This window comes from Acanthochromis polyacanthus, chromosome 12, assembly GCF_021347895.1.
Source record: "Acanthochromis polyacanthus isolate Apoly-LR-REF ecotype Palm Island chromosome 12, KAUST_Apoly_ChrSc, whole genome shotgun sequence".
Lineage (NCBI taxonomy): Eukaryota > Metazoa > Chordata > Actinopteri > Pomacentridae > Acanthochromis > Acanthochromis polyacanthus.
In genome coordinates this window covers 39,756,573-39,774,418 of record NC_067124.1, presented here as the reverse complement: position 1 = coordinate 39,774,418, position 17,846 = coordinate 39,756,573, and the positions used below count along the sequence as shown (strand labels likewise).

Below are 17,846 nucleotides of genomic sequence, written 5' to 3'. Positions count from 1 at the left end.
TATTTGATCTGATTTTTATTATTTACTACATTCTATTTTATTTCATATTATTTCATTTGTTATTTCAATTATGTGAAAGGAACTCAGAAAATAAGAATTTATTTTTTACATTTATTTTATTTATCATTTTAAACTATTTTTATTTCTTATATTTATTATATTCCATTTCATTTTTTTATTTCAGTTGTATGAAGGGAACTCACAAAATAAGAATTTATTTATTTCATTTTTAAACCATTTCTTTTTTCATTTTATCTCATTTTTATTATACTCTATTTTATTTTTCATTTTAATTTAATTTTATTTTAGTTATTTTTAAACTGTTTTTATTTTTATTTTATCTCATGTTTTTTATTCTATTTTGATTTTTTTTAACTAGTTTTAATTTAATTTTATAATATCAGCTTCATAAGACTTTCACTACTCTGTGTTTCTGTTGTGTTTCTACTAACACAAAATTGCTGACTGCTGACTAAAGCGTCTCCAGACGTCGCTGAAGGACCGCTGAGGAGGAAAAGAGCAGCGGAGCCAAACGATCAGAGGCTGCAGCTCTAATCCCGTCCAGATTCAGGGATCAGGGCTACAGCTCGTTGGACGATTCCTGACATTCCTGCATAGCTGCTGATTAAAGGAGGAATCCTGGAGGAGGAGGAGGAGGAGGAGGAGGAGCCGGGCAGCGACGGGTTAACGTGGTGGGATGGAAACGCTGGGATGTGACCAGGAGGAGGGTTCAAATACCTCCTGGCTGGATCTGCCAACAGAACAGTTGCAGAGAAAACAGTCAGTCTGGATCAGAGCAGATGAAGCTGCTGCAGGAGGAACAACTCAGATATATATCATAGATTATTGATTATTAATTATAGATTAATAATTATCAGTTTAGAGCTGCAGAATCTGGACGGCAGATCCTCAGGAAGCAGGTCTGATTGGATGCTGAAGACGAACTGAGCAGAAATCCTCCAGCAGAGCTCAACATGGCAGTAAGTAGCACACATTTAGAGCAAAATATCACGGAAAAAGAGCAAAAAAAAGGCACAAAATCTGCATTTTTACAGAATTAAAACTCTATTTACTGCAAAAGTTGACTACTTTATAATGGTTTATGCTCAGATTTAGCAATAATATGCTGAATTTATAACCAGAATTAGATAAATCACAGCAGCATCCTCTTTTAAAATGTACAAGCACTGTACCAGACTTTGCACAAGTCAAAGTCACAATATCATGAAAAGAAGACCAAAAAACTGCATAAATTTGCATTTTTATAGTTTTAAAACTCTATTTACTGCAAAATTTAATAACTTTACACTGGATTATGCTCAGATTTACCAATACACTGAATTTATAACCAGAATTAAATAAATTACAGTATTTTCTTCTTTTGAAATGTAAAAACACTGCTTTAAATTGCAGAAAAATAACAATCCCATGAAGAGAAGACCAAAAAACTGCATAAATTTGCATTTTTATAGTTTTAAAACTCTATTTACTGCAAAATTTAATAACTTTACACTGGATTATGCTCAGATTTACCAATAATACACTGAATTTATAACCAGAATTAAATAAATTACAGTATTTCCTTCTTTTGAAATGTAGAAACACTGCTTTAAATTGCAGAAAAATAACAATATCATAAAAAGAAGACCAAAAAACTGCATAAATTTGCATTTTTATAGTGTTAAAACTGTTTACTGCAAAATTTAATAACTTTACACTGGATTATGCTCAGATTTACCAATAATACACTGAATTTATAACCAGAATTAAATAAATTACAGCATTTATTTCTTTTTGAAACGTATAAACACTGCTTTAAATTGCAGAAAAATAACAATCCCATGAAAAGGTGCATTCAGGGAACCTTTGAAAGCATTTTAACACCCTTATATCAGTCTTTGATTAGATTCTAAAGGCAAACTGAGCAGAAAATGATAATAAATATTGCACATTATTCCAAACTTTGCACAAGTTTAAGGCATATCATCCAAAAAAACAACAAATAGTCAGGAAAAAACACATCCAACTGCTTTTATTAGTTAATTTCTTGAAAAATGAGCATTTTTACAGTGATAAAACTGTTTTTATTCAAACGTTTTAATGGGTTACTTTCAGATTTACCAATAATAGACTTTATTTATGCATATGGCACTGAACAGTAAAGCACAAAGGATATTTTTATGTGTTAGGAGCATTCACTCAAATGTACAACACATTTTTAATCTATTAAAACGTAGAAACCGAGGAGAAAAATCCACATATTGTATAGAAATCTGTGTCAAACTAGTGATAACATTCTCTGAAAACTGGCGTTTGTGTGATTCAGGCTTTGTTTTTGTCTCCAAAACGTCATCAGAATGGACAGTTTAATCGTATTTTGTGACCTGCTCTTAATAATTGATGACTTTTATGACGGTGTGCTGTTGGTGCAGACTGTTTTATGTTTAAATATCAGCTACGATGAGTCGACATAAAAGAATTAAACGCATAAATGCAGGTTTTTACTGCAGATGTTGGTCTGAAGCTGCTGGACTTTAATTAGTTTAATTAGTGAGCAGCTCTACAGGAGGGTTTCATTAATAATCACCTCTGTTGGATGATTCTGTGATGATTAATGAAGCTAAACAGTGAGAGGATAAAACTGCAGACAAACCTCAGATATCGGCTTTAATTTGCCGTCGGCTGGTGAGCGACGAGCAGCAGCTGCAGGACGTAACAACGTGATAACTGCAGGCCGTTAACAGCTCGGATCACATTTAAATTCAGGAATCTGACTTTGTTTTCACAGGTTACCGACTTTAAAAAGCGGATTAAACGGATTTCTGCTTGGAAACTCTCTACTGCAGTTTTATATTCGGAATAAGAATTAGATTTTTCTTCTATAGCAGCCTTCAGGAGGTCAAAACATGCAAACACAATCAAGACGGATTTGTCCAGAATTAAGTGACTGCAAATGTCTCTAGATTCGTCTAAATTAACTCAAAAATGGTTAAAAATGCCCAAATTGATTACAGATTTGGCCAAAACGACTCCAAACCAACCAGAACTAGTTAAATATGCCCCAGTTCCTCAAACTTTGTCCAAAATGACTTGAAATTTGTGCAACAGTGACTGCAAATGTCTCCAGATTTGTCCAAAGTGACTCAGATTGTGACTCAAAAAGAGTTAAAATGGTGACAACAAACTTCTACAAAACTCGCCTAAAATGTCTCAAGATTGGTACAAAAAAGACATTACACTGCAAAACTGTGTAATCTTTGGTATTTTAAATAGAATAGTACGTGAGAGTGAAGAATTTGGTTAAAAAGGTCCAAACTGACAAGAGATTTGTCCAGAATGATTCCAAAGCAACCAACAGGAGTTAAAATCTGCCCTAATTCCTCAATTTTTGCCCAAAATGATTTGAAATTTACAGAAAAATGACTGAAAATACCTCCAGATGAGTCCAAATTGACTCCACTGACTCCAAACCACCTGAGTCCAGTGCTTTTTTAAGGCTGTTTGAGGCTCTTTTACACGCTTTTAGGCTCTTTCTGGCTCTTTGAAACTCTTTAAAGCTCTTTGAGGCTCTTTAGGGATCTTTCAGGCTCTTTCACGCTCTTTGAAACTTTTTAAAGCTCTTTAAAGCTCTTTAAGGCTCTTTAAGGCTCTTTTACACGCTTTTAGGCTCTTTCCGGCTCTTTAAAGGTCTTTGGGGCTCTTTAAGGCTCTTTCTGGCTCTCGAACATCCTCGTGGTCTCCTTCCATCCATCACGGCTGAACTTCCAGCTGTGTGGAGCAGCTCAAATATTCGGGCTTATTTTTGGCTGCACATCTGATCCATTTGTTTCTTCAGCAGTAACTCATATCAGAGATCAGCTCATTCCTGATCTTCCGATGGAATGTTTCTCAGATGACGGTCGACCGTCTCATCGCCGTCAGATTTATGGTCGATTGGAAACTGTCAGAGATCACGGTCAGCTCTCTGGGATTAAAAACAACACGGCAGGTTCTCTGTTGTCTTAACGAGTTGTTTAATTAACTCCAGCTGAAGCTGGCTGACGTAACGTGAAGGTCAGAGGAGAAACTGTGAGCTGGACGTGCTAATCTCAGAGTCTTTGCTGCTCCGTTTGACGCTTCGACCGACATGGAGACCAAATGTTCTGATGGTTCTGATAAGAAGAAGATCTTCAAAGATCAGGAACCAGTTCTGCTCTGCTGACTTCTGCCAAGTGCATGATGGGAAACAACAAAGCTCAGGAGGTAGTAAAGACCAGGGGCGTCAAACTTATTTTAGTTCCACATTCAGCTCAGTTTGATCTCCAGTGGACCGGAGCAGTTTTTACTGTGTGATCAAAACGACAAAAGTCAGATAAAAAAGGACAAAAAAACAACAAAAACAAGACAAAATATTGAGAAAGTGACACACAAAGCATCCAAAAAATGAGACCAACGATACGAAAAGAGACAAAAAATTAAACACACAATGACAAAGCGACAAAAAACAGACAAAAAAATGCAGGAACGGCACACAAAATACAGCGAAACACAAAGTGACAAAAACAAGACAGAAAACAACAAAATGAGACAGAAAATGAGAAAAACATGACATAAAATGAGAAAAATGACAAAAACGAGACACAAAATGATAAAAATAAGACAGAAAACAACAAAACTAGACACAAATTGACAAAACCATCATAAACAGGTTATACTAGCACGTTGTCAGACACACAGTCCATGCAAAACAATTATTATTTAAAATATTTGCTCATTTTGAGTCCCATATTTCTGGTTTTCTCTCTAGTTTTGTTCATTTTGTGTCATATGTTTTCAAACATTCTTTTCTCCTAACTGTTTTTGTTCATTTACACAACAGCTGCCTGTTTTAGTCTTTTCTACGTGGATTATTTGACGTTTGACGGTTGGAACGACCTTCTTTCTGCCTTCAGGCTTCAGCGGCCCAGGACCTGGACGAGCGCTGCTTCCTGTCGGCCCAGTCCATGCCCAGCCTGAAGGTGTCCCAACACTTCCAGGTGCTGAAGCTGCTGGGTGAAGGCTCCTATGGGAAGGTGATGCTGGCCGTCCACAGGAAGAGAGGTGAGGCCGGGTGAGGCTCTAATTGGGCGTCTTAAATGACACGTTTGCATTCCGGCCGGCCCGACGTGAAATATCTGAGACGGTGGATGTCCTCAGCAGCACATCTAGGAGCTCCGGTTTCCCGCTAACGAAGGACGACGTGTTTTTATTGTGTCACTGCCGCTGTGGTGCAACGTCTCACACATTCTCCTGGATCAAGTTTCTGCAGTGAAACTCTGCCGTCCCACAGGGGAAGTTATATTAGTTCATAGTGTCAGAGACGGACCGCGCTCACATTCCTGCAGCCGGAACAGCATGAAGAAAAAACAAGAAAAAAACACTGTCCTGTCAAAAAAAAAAAATTAAGAAAAAAACACTGCCCTGTCAAAAAATTAATAAATTAAGAAAAAACAAGAAAAAAACACTGTCCTGTCAAAAAAAAAAAAAAAAAAAAAAAAAGAAGAAAATGCTGCGCTGTCAAAAAAAGAAAAAAATAAGAAAAAAACACTGCCCTGTCAATAAAAAAATTTAAGAAAAAAACACTGCCCTGTCAAAAAATTAATAAATTAAGAAAAATAAGAAAAAATAACACTGCCCTGTCAAAAAAAGAGAAAAAAATAAGAAAACAACACTGCCCTGTCAATAAAAAAATTGAAGAAAAAATAAGGAAAAACACTGCCCTGTCAAAAAAAGAGAAAAAATAAGAAAAAACACTGCCCTGTCAAAAAAAAAATTAAAGAAAAAAATACGAAAAAAACACTGCCCTGTCAATAAAAAAGATAAAGAAAAAATAAGAAAAAATACTGCCCTGTCAATAAAAAAATAAGAAAAAACACTGCCCTGTCAAAAAAAGAAAAAGAAAAAAATAAGAAAAAACACTGCCCTGTCAAAAAAGAGAAAAAAATAAGAAAAAAACACTGCCCTGTCAATAAAAAAGATAAAGAAAAATAAGAAAAAATACTGCCCTGTCAATAAAAAATAAGAAAAAAACACTGCCCTGTCAATAAAAAAGATAAAGAAAAAATAAGAAAAATACTGCCCTGTCAATAAAAAAATAAGAAAAAAACACTGCCCTGTCAAGAAAAAAAAAAGAAAAAATAAGAAAAAATACTGCCCTGTCAATAAAAAAATAAGAAAAAACACTGCCCTGTCAAAAAAAAAAAAAAAAAGAAAAAACACTGCCCTGTCAAAAAAAGAGAAAAAATAAGAAAAAACACTGCCCTGTCAAAAAAAGAGAAAAAATAAGAAAAAAACACTGCCCTGTCAAAAAAAAAATAAGAAAAAATAAGAAAAAACACTGCCCTGTAAAAAAAAAATTAAGAAAAAGAAAAAACACTGCCCTGTAAATAAAAAAAAGAAAAAACACTGCCCTGTCAAAAAAAGAAGAAAAAAACACTGCCCTGTCAAAAAAAGAAGAAAAAAACACTGCCCTGTCAATAAAAAAGATAAAGAAAAAATAAGAAAAAATACTGCCCTGTCAATAAAAAATAAGAAAAAAACACTGCCCTGTCAATAAAAAAGATAAAGAAAAAATAAGAAAAAATACTGCCCTGTCAATAAAAAATAAGAAAAAACACTGCCCTGTCAAAAAAAAAAAAAAAAAAAGAAAAAACACTGCCCTGTCAATAAAAAAGATAAAGAAAAATAAGAAAAAATACTGCCCTGTCAATAAAAAAATAAGAAAAAAACACTGCCCTGTCAAAAAAAAAAAAAGAAAAAATAAGAAAAATACTGCCCTGTCAATAAAAAATAAGAAAAAACATTGCCCTGTCAAAAAAAAAAATAAATAAGAAAAAACACTGCCCTGTCAAAAAAAGAGAAAAAATAAGAAAAAACACTGCCCTGTCAAAAAAGAGAAAAATAAGAAAAAACACTGCCCTGTCAAAAAAAAATAAGAAAAAATAAGAAAAAACACTGCCCTGTACAAAAAAAAATTAAGAAAAAGAAAAAACACTGCCCTGTAAATAAAAAAAAAGAAAAAAACACTGCCCTGTCAAAAAAAGAAGAAAAAACACTGCCCTGTCAAAAAAAGAAGAAAAAAACACTGCCCTGTCAATAAAAAAGATAAAGAAAAAATAAGAAAAAACACTGCCCTGTCAATAAAAAAGATAAAGAAAAAATAAGAAAAAATACTGCCCTGTCAATAAAAAAATAAGAAAAAAACACTGCCCTGTCAATAAAAAAGATAAAGAAAAAATAAGAAAAAACACTGCCCTGTCAATAAAAAAGATAAAGAAAAAATAAGAAAAAATACTGCCCTGTCAATAAAAAAATAAGAAAAAACACTGCCCTGTCAATAAAAAAGATAAAGAAAAAATAAGAAAAAACACTGCCCTGTCAATAAAAAAATAAGAAAAAACACTGCCCTGTCAAAAAAAAAAAGAAAAAATAAGAAAAAACACTGCCCTGTCAAAAAAAGAGAAAAAATAAGAAAAAAACACTGCCCTGTCAAAAAAAATAAGAAAAAATAAGAAAAAACACTGCCCTGTAAAAAAAAATTAAGAAAAAGAAAAAACACTGCCCTGTAAATAAAAAAAAGAAAAAAACACTGCCCTGTCAAAAAAAGAAGAAAAAATAACACTGCCCTGTCAAAAAAGAAGAAAAAAACACTGCCCTGTCAATAAAAAAGATAAAGAAAAAATAAGAAAAAACACTGCCCTGTCAATAAAAAGATAAAGAAAAAATAAGAAAAAATACTGCCCTGTCAATAAAAAAATAAGAAAAAAACACTGCCCTGTCAATAAAAAAGATAAAGAAAAAATAAGAAAAAACACTGCCCTGTCAATAAAAAAGATAAAGAAAAAATAAGAAAAATACTGCCCTGTCAATAAAAAAATAAGAAAAAACACTGCCCTGTCAAAAAAAAAAAGAAAAAATAAGAAAAAACACTGCCCTGTCAAAAAAAGAGAAAAAATAAGAAAAAACACTGCCCTGTCAAAAAAAAATAAGAAAAAATAAGAAAAAACACTGCCCTGTAAAAAAAAATTAAGAAAAAGAAAAAACACTGCCCTGTAAATAAAAAAAAGAAAAAACACTGCCCTGTCAAAAAAAGAAGAAAAAATAACACTGCCCTGTCAAAAAAAGAAGAAAAAACACTGCCCTGTCAATAAAAAAGATAAAGAAAAAATAAGAAAAAACACTGCCCTGTCAATAAAAAAGATAAAGAAAAAATAAGAAAAAATACTGCCCTGTCAAAAAAAGAGAAAAAATAAGAAAAAAACACTGCCCTGTCAAAAAAAATAAGAAAAAATAAGAAAAAACACTGCCCTGTCAAAAAAAATAAATAAAAAAAATAAGAAAAAACACTGCCCTGTCAAAAAAGAGAAAAAATAAGAAAAAAACACTGCCCTGTCAAAAAAAAATAAGAAAAAATAAGAAAAAACACTGCCCTGTAAAAAAAAATTAAGAAAAAGAAAAAACACTGCCCTGTCAAAAAAGTAAAATATATTCAACAATTTTGTTATTTTGTTGACTTTCCCTGTTTTTTTTAAATTACAGATAATAACCAGCAAATTTCTTTAAATCAATAAAATAAAAAGTACGTATTAATTGATATTACCAAGAAAACACACAAATAAAATATATTATTAATAATTAAATAAATTTTGATGTTCAGTGTTTTTTTTGTTTTTTTAAAAAAACTATTTGGCTCCAATTTAATTAAAAAAAATTCAAATATTTGCCATTATTTGAGAAAACTACATCTGTTGTAAAATGAGAGTAAATAAATAAACCACAGTGTAGATTTTAATTTAATTTACATGTAAAAAAAATTCAATTTTGGGGATCAACATTTGTCCAAAACACGTTAAAATTGGTCCAAAATTCTTCAAATCTGTCCTTAAATGACTGAATTTGTCCAAAGTAACTTAAAATTTGGATAAAAATAGTTTAAATGATTAAAAAATGACTCAAAACTAATAAAAACCTTCCACATGTTACAGTTTTAGAATGCTACAGTATGGTGATGTCTCCTGAACTGATTTTAACAGGATTTTTTACAGATATTTTCCAGCTATGACTCTGTTTTACAGTCTTTACTGCATTTCTCCTCCTGCAGGAACGCCGATGGCTCTGAAGTTCTTTCCTCGCCAGTCGACCTCTCTGACCTCCTTCCTCCGTGAATACAACCTCTCTCTGTCCTTCTGCACTCATCCTTCTCTAACCCGAGCTCTCGGCATCTTCTTCTCCACGCCGACCTACTACGTGTTCGCTCAGCAGGCCGGGCTCTACGGAGACCTGTACGGCGTCGTCGTGTCCGAGGTCAGATCATCGTTTCATTTACAACAGAAGTTGATCATCAGCAGATCAGAAATGTTCAAAATGTGCCCAACTACACAAATCCTTTCCAAAAGAACTTCAAAGTTGTGCAAAAGTGACTGGAAGTGTCTCCAGATTTGTCCAAAGTGACTCAAAAACGGCTAAAAAGTTCAAAATTGAATAGAGAATAGTCCAAAATGATTCCAAACAAACCAAAGTTAGTTGAAGTCTGTCCCAAGGTCCTCAAATTTTGTCCAAAATGATTTAAAATTCATACAAAAGTGACTGGAAATGTTTCCAGATTTGTACAAATGGACTCAGATTGTCCAAAGTGACTGAAAAAGTGCAGAAAGGCTCAAAATTCACTGTAGATTTGCTCCAAACTGCTCCAAACCAACCAAAATGAGTAGAAATCTGCACCCAGTTCCTCAAATCTTGCATGAAATGACTCACAGCTTTTCTAGAATGACTAAAAGAAGAACTAATTAACCTAAAATGCCTCAATATTTGTCTAAAACAAGTTCAAATTTGTCCAAAATTCCTCAGACCTTACTTAAAATGACACGGAATTTGTCCAAGGTGACTTAGAAAGACTTAAATGGTCAAAAATGACCACAAATTTGTACAAAATGATTCAAAAGTCACCTAAAACGCCTCAATATTTGTCCAAAACCAGTTAAAATTGGTCCAGAATTCCTTAAAATATGCCTAAAATGACTCAAAATTTGTCCAGAAAGAATTAAAATGATCAAAAATGTCTTTGAATTTGTCCAAAATTCCTCAAGTATTGCCTAAAATGACACTGAATTTGTCCAAAGTGACTCAAAACACTTAATATGGTCAAAATGGCAACAAATTTGAGTCACAAAATGACTCAGAACTCTTAAAATGCCTCAAAATTTGCCTAAAACCCATTAAAACTGGTCCAAAATTCCTGAAATCACGCCTAAAACGACTCAAAATTTGTCTAAAGTGACTCAAAATTTGGATGAAAAGAATTAAAATGGTCAAAACTGTCTGAATTTGACCAAGATTCCTCAAACCTTGCAGAAAATGACTCTGAAGTTGTCCAAAAGTGACTCAAAAGAGCTAAAAACGCCTCAATATTTGTCCAAAACCAGTTAAAATTGGTCCTAAATTCCTTAAAATATGCCTAAAATGACTCAAAATGTGTCCAAAGTGACTCAAAATTTGTCCAGAAAGAATTAAAATGATCAAAAATGTCTTTGAATTTGTCCAAAATTCCTCAAGTATTGCCTAAAATGACACTGAATTTGTCCAAAGTGACTCAATATGGTCAAAAATGAGAACAAATTTGAGTCAAAATGAGTCAGAACTCTTTTAAAACGCCTCAATATTTGCCTAAAATGACACTGAATTTGCCCAAAAATAGTTAAAATGGTCCAAAAAATGAATCCGTTAATCGTTAATTCAATGACATGCTCGGTGTTTTCTTCATTTTACCCGAGACTTTTCCAGGCTTACAGACGAACATTAAGGTTGTAAAAAGCTCATCCAAACGTCTGAACGCCCTCAGACGGAGTTTTCCTGCTGCTCCACATCTTTTTTCAGCTCGTGCTTCCAGATCAGCTGTTTGTGATGCTGGAACATAATGGAGCGCCGATAAGAAGAAGAGAACATGAAGTGAAGCAGCAGTTTCCAAACCGCTGACTGGAAACTGCTGGAACACTTCATGTTCACACGTTCTGTTTGTCAAGAGTCTGTACTCAACAAAAAAGACTCAGTGGAGTTCTCAAGGTGGAAAACTTCCATCAGGAAGAAAAAAACGTGATTAAAAAGGATTAAAATCCAAGAAAACTAGCAAAGCTGCAGGATCCAAACTCCTAACCCTAAAAACTGTCAAAAATTCCTCCAATTTGCTCCGAAAATGACTTAAAACTAAAGAAAGAGTCCAAAATTCTTCAATAGTTGACTTCAAAATGACAAAGAATGTCTCCAAAGGGAGATAAAATTTAAAAAACACCCCAAATTTAGTCCAAATTATTTTTAAAAATGTGTATAAGTGCCAGAAAATTTTACTCACATTGTTCGAAGTGACTCAGAAAGAGCAGAAAAGGTCAAACTTGACTATAGATTTGTCCAAAATGACCCCAAACCAACCAAAATTCTGTAAAATCTGTCCCCAATAGCACAAATTTTGTCCAAAATGAATGAAAGTTTATTAGAGTGATAAAAAAATATTTAAAAATTGTCTGGAATGACTAAGAATGTCTTCAAAGTGACATAAAATTGTCCAAAACACCCCAAATTTCATCCAAAATGACTTAAAATTTAACATTTTGACTAGAAAATAGTCTCAAAAATAGTCAAAATGGTCAAAAATCAGAACAAATTTGTACAAAATGATTTGAAACTCATATAAAATACCTCAATATTTGTCCAAAAAGAAGTAAAATGATCAGAAATGTCTTTAAATTTGTCCAAAGTGACTCAAAATTTGGATAAATAAAGTTAAAATGGTCAAAAATGACTCAAAACTCATCCAAAACCTCTCCACATTTGTCTAAAACGAGTTAAAATGTGCCAGTCTTGAATTTCATCCAAATTAATTAAAACTGTCCAAAATAACTCAAAACTTACCTAAAACACCTCAAAATTTGTCCAAAAGCAGTTAAATGGTCAAAAATGTCTTTGAATTTGTCCCAAATTGCCCAAATCTTGCCTAAAATGACTCTAAATTTGTCCAAAGTGACTCAAAATGTGTTAAAATGGTCAAAAATGATGACAAATTTGTACAAAGTGACTCAGAAATCATCTCAAATGCCTCAATATTGGTCCAAAATTGTTCAAATCTTGCCTAATGTGACTCAAAATTTGTCTAAAGTGACTTAAAATTTGTCCAAAGAGAGTTAAAATGGTCAAAAATGTCTTTGAATTTGTCCCAAATTGCCCAAATCTTGCCTAAAATGACTCTAAATTTGTCCAAAGTGACTCAAAAAGAGTTAAAATGGTCAAAATGACGCCACACTGAACCTGACCAGGACGGCTATAATGAAGCATCGTCCTGACAGACTCCACCTGATGTTCTAAATGATGAAGCGTGTTCTGACCGTCCTGTGGTTCTGGTCCAGGTGGGGCTGGACGAGGACCGGGTCCAGAGGGTGATGTCTCAGCTCAGCGGCGCCGTCTCCCACCTCCACTCTCTGGGCTTCGTCCACCGGGACATCAAACCGGAGAACGTCTTCCTGTGCGACGCCTCCTGCCGCTGGGTGAAGCTGGGGGACTTCGGCCTGACCCGGGCCGTCGGCACCACGGTCCGGGCCGTCTGGTACGAGTCGCCCTTCTGCACCCCGGAGGTGGAGACGGCCAAGGACGAGGAGGCGGAGGACACGTGGATCACGGTGGAGACCAGCATGGACAGCTGGGCCCTGGGGGTTCTGGTCTACTGCCTGCTGACCGGATGCTTCCCCTGGGAGGAGAGCACCAGCAGCGACCGCATGTACTGCAGATACAGGGACTGGTTCTACCGGGAGCAGGACGTCCAGGAGGACCAGGAGCAGGACCAGGAGCAGGACGTGAGGAACAACCCTCCTCCCTCCCAGTTTGAAGGCCTCAGCCCTCTGGTCCTCACCCTGCTGAAGGAGCTCCTCCACCCAGAACCCAAACTCAGAGGACGTCCAGAGGAGGTCCTGAGCTACCTGGGAGGTCCGTGGCTGATGGAGACGGAGCTGGAGGAGAGGAGGAGGGCCGAGGAGGCCGAGAAGGAGGCCCAGAAGATGAGGGAGAGAGGAGGAGTGGAGGAGGAGGTGCTGAGGGAGGGCCGAGGAGAGCGATGATCTGGATCAGCAGAACTCTAGAACCCACGATTCAAGGTGCTGAACTCTCATATTTTACCAATATTTCCATCGTTGTACATATTTCTGAGTGAGCGTGTTTTAAAGCCTAAATAATAAACAATAAAAGAGAAGCGTGATCAACCAGCTGTGTTCTAATGAAGACAGAAATCTGAATAAAATGCTGTGTTTACTTTAACGTCTGGTTCTGTTTGCAGCAACACGAGAACAAAAACAGGAAAACTAAAGCAACGGCCCTCTGTTTCTATTTCTGCTGGTGTTTAAAGCTCACATTCATTTTAAAATGAGTCCAAAATGACTCAAAACGTGCCCAAAAGGAGTTAAAACACGTCCAAAACACCTCAAATTCATCAAAAATGACTCAAAGCTCATCCTAAATGTGTTAGAAATGTCCTAATCAAGTTAAAGTATATCCCTGGCTTTTCAAATTTTGTCCAAATTGACTCAAAGTGTGTCCAAAATGAGAGAAATTTATCCAAGATTCTTTAAATTTTATCAGAATTAATCTAGAATTTATCCAAAATTACGCAAAATCTGTCCAAAAGGTGATAAAATATGTCAAAAGCATCTTAAATTTGGTCCAAAATATCTTTAAACTAGAAACAAAATGACTCAAAATGTGTCCAAAATGAGACAAACTGTCAGAAACTTGTCAAATCTGGTCCAAAATGACTCAAAATTTGTCCAAAACGAGTTCTAATCTGTCTGCGGATCCTCAAAATTAGTCCAAAATGAGCTCAAATTAGCAAAGATTCTTCAAATTTTGTCAGAAATCATTTAGAATTTGTCCAAAATGAGTGAAAACATGTTCAAAATTCCTTTTACAAAATGAGATTAAATCCTCAAATTTCCTCAAAAGTCCAAAATTAATAAAATCTTGTCGAGAACGACCGTAAATTTTTCCAAACTTTCATTTCACTTTTAAGTGACTCAACAATGAAACTCGTCCGAAACTTTTTCAGAAACTTTGAGTCATTTTGAACAAATTCTAAATGATTTGGGACCAAATGTGAAGAATCTTGGATCATTTTTACTCATTTTGGACACAGTTTGAGGGATTTTGTACAAATTTAAGTAATTTTGGACCAAATCTGAGACGCTTTGGACACATTTGATCTGAATGTGGACAAACTTTGAGCCAGTTTGGACAAAATTGACTGATTTATGGATGTATTTTAACTTGTTGTGGACATTTCTAAGACATTAAAAGATGCATTCTGAGTCATTTTGGACAATGCATCGTAACTTTTGGCCATTTTAACTCATTAGATAAATCTGAGTCGCTCTGGATAAGGTCACACACATTTTGAGTGATTCTGGATGTAATATGAGGAGCTGGGGACACATTTCAGGACATTTGGGATATTCTAGTTTCCACTTTATTCTACTGGGGATGCTCTTGCGTGACAATGTTCTTTAGATGTTCTCCTGCTGGAATATTCCTCACAGACTGGTCAGCCAGTATTCTGGTTTATCCTCAGACCTTCACAGCAGAAAACAGATTTATGTAGCATTGATGTGAGAATAAAAGCAGAAGGAAGGAAGGCTGCAGTAGAAGAGAGGACAGAAATGTGCAGCTAGCAGCAGTAAAAGGATCTATTGTGGGTCACCGTGTTCCAGCTGCAGCCGGACTTTTCCTTCTGGAGGCCTGCTGAGTGCAGCGGGTGGCAGCGAGGTGATGATGTGCTCGCTGTGTAAATAGATGGGCCTGGACTCTATTTATAAAGGCATGTGGAGTGGCCCTCAGCAGGGGTTAGCGCTGCACATTAGCGGCTCGCTACCAACAGGGACCCTCTCCAGATTGAAACCATGATATGGTGACCATGGAAGCTGGAAGAGAAGAGGAGCTCTAACCTTCTGGAGCTGAATAAACGAAGCTCCTCCACGGGTTGGCTGCTTTACTGCAGCACACTGGATTTTACAGTGTAACTACAATGTTAATGCAGTGTTTTACAGTGCAACTACACCGTTAGAAGCTGTATTTTCCAGTTTAATTACACTGTTGAACACTGTGTTTTCCAGTATAACTACACCGTTAAACGCTGTATTTTCCAGTATAACTACACCGTTAAACGCTGTATTTTCAGTATAACTACACCGTTAAACGCTGTGTTTTCCAGTATAACTACACCGTTAAACGCTGTATTTTCCAGTATAACTACACCGTTAAACGTTGTGTTTTCCAGTATAACTACACCGTTAAACGCTGTGTTTTCCAGTATAACTACACCGTTAAACGCTGTGTTTTCCAGTATAACTACACCGTTAAACGCTGTATTTTTCCAGTATAACTACACCGTTAAATGCTGTATTTTCCAGTATAACTACACCGTTAAACGCTGTATTTTCCAGTATAACTACACCGTTAAACGCTGTATTTTTCCAGTATAACTACACTGTTAAACGCTGTATTTTTCCAGTATAACTACACTGTTAAATGCTGTATTTTCCAGTGTAACTACACCGTTAAACGCTGTGTTTTCCAGTATAACTACACCGTTAAACGCTGTGTTTTCCAGTATAACTACACCGTTAAACGCTGTATTTTTCCAGTATAACTACACTGTTAAACGCTGTATTTTCCAGTATAACTACGCCGTTAAATGCTGTATTTTCCAGTATAACTACACCGTTAAACGCTGTATTTTTCCAGTATAATTACACTGTTAAATGCTGTATTTTTCCAGTATAACTACACTGTTAAACACTGTATTTTCCAGTGTAACTACACCGTTAAACGCTGTGTTTTCCAGTATAACTACACCGTTAGACGCTGTATTTTCCAGTGTAACTACACCGTTAAACGCTGTGTTTTCCAGTATAACTACACCGTTAAACGCTGTATTTTCCAGTATAACTACACCGTTAAACGCTGTATTTTCAGTATAACTACACCGTTAAACGCTGTGTTTTCCAGTATAACTACACCGTTAAACGCTGTATTTTCCAGTATAACTACACCGTTAAACGTTGTGTTTTCCAGTATAACTACACCGTTAAACGCTGTGTTTTCCAGTATAACTACACCGTTAAACGCTGTGTTTTCCAGTATAACTACACCGTTAAACGCTGTATTTTCCAGTATAACTACACTGTTAAATGCTGTATTTTCCAGTATAACTACACCGTTAAACGCTGTATTTTCCAGTATAACTACACCGTTAAACGCTGTATTTTTCCAGTATAACTACACTGTTAAACGCTGTATTTTTCCAGTATAACTACACTGTTAAATGCTGTATTTTCCAGTGTAACTACACCGTTAAACGCTGTGTTTTCCAGTATAACTACACCGTTAAACGCTGTGTTTTCCAGTATAACTACACCGTTAAACGCTGTATTTTTCCAGTATAACTACACTGTTAAACGCTGTATTTTCCAGTATAACTACGCCGTTAAATGCTGTATTTTCCAGTATAACTACACCGTTAAACGCTGTATTTTTCCAGTATAATTACACTGTTAAATGCTGTATTTTTCCAGTATAACTACACTGTTAAACACTGTATTTTCCAGTGTAACTACACCGTTAAACGCTGTGTTTTCCAGTATAACTACACCGTTAGACGCTGTATTTTCCAGTGTAACTACACCGTTAAACGCTGTGTTTTCCAGTATAACTATACCGTTAAACGCTGTATTTTCCAGTATAACTACACCGTTAGACGCTGTATTTTCCAGTATAACTACACCATTAAACGCTGTGTTTTCCAGTATAACTACACTGTTAAACACTGCATTTTTCCAGTGTAACTACACCATTAAATGCTGTGTTTTCCGGTCCTCTGTATCTGCAGACGGTTAAAGGTTGTTGATGAAGTCTGAAGCTCCAGCGTTTGGTCTGACTGTCAGCAGCTCTGTTAATCTACATCAAGGTCACTGTAAAACCAGTAAATCAGAGTGAATATCTGTGTGCAAGTTGGCCAGGATTTACATCTCTCTGACTTGGAAGCAGTTCCCGCCGGTGTCACTATCAGCTTGTATTGTTCGCTCCAATTATAGATGCAGTTCTGCAGCAGCTGTCGCCTCCCCACGCCAAAGATGTCCCTGATCGCCAAACGCTCTTCTTATGAAACCTTCTGATACAGCAGAGGAGAGCCGAGCTCTCCCCAGAGCAACATCTACTAAATGTCAGGCTGTACAGTAATCAGATTACTGTAGGTAAAGGATTTGCTCCTGATGTTATAGCGTTCCTATATTAGAGATTCAAACCCCACAGCAGGAGCTTAATGCCACAGAAGTCCTTCAGTTACCAGAACTCAAATATTGTCCTAATTGGGACCAAATGTGTCCAAAGCACCTCAGATTTAATCCAGAATGACTCAAAATTTGTCCAAAACGAGTTAAAATTACCTAAGATTCTTCAAGTTTAGTCAGAAATCAATTAGAATTTGTCCAGAATGACTCAAAATTTGTCCAAAATGAGAACAAATATATCAGAAATACCTCAGACTTGTTCCAAAATTACTTAAATTCAAAACTTGTGCAAGCTTGTCCAAACTGACTTGGGGAGGCCTCAGACAGTCTCTCAGAAACATACAAAGCTGCCTTCAGAACTCTCCCCAAAAGATTTAACCGCTCTTCACACCTTTGCTCAGGTAAGCCTAATGAGTCACATGATGATGAGTCACAGGTGGTGATGTCACAGGTGGTGATGTCACAGGTAGGAGGCTGCTCATTGGGCCGTTAAACCACCGACTCTCATATTAATAC

At 35.7% G+C, this 17,846-nt stretch overlaps 1 protein-coding gene across 1 annotated transcript; it reads left to right on the top strand.

The window, feature by feature from the left end:
* The first annotated feature begins 351 nt into the window (after positions 1-351).
* sbk3 (SH3 domain binding kinase family, member 3) lies at positions 352-13,311 on the top strand. Its single transcript, XM_051956723.1, has 4 exons — positions 352-980; positions 4,932-5,079; positions 9,119-9,321; positions 12,411-13,311. The coding sequence occupies exons 1-4, from the start codon at positions 975-977 to the stop codon at positions 13,113-13,115; spliced, it is 1,062 nt and encodes a 353-aa protein (XP_051812683.1). The 5' UTR covers positions 352-974; the 3' UTR covers positions 13,116-13,311.
* The last annotated feature ends 4,535 nt before the right edge of the window (positions 13,312-17,846 follow it).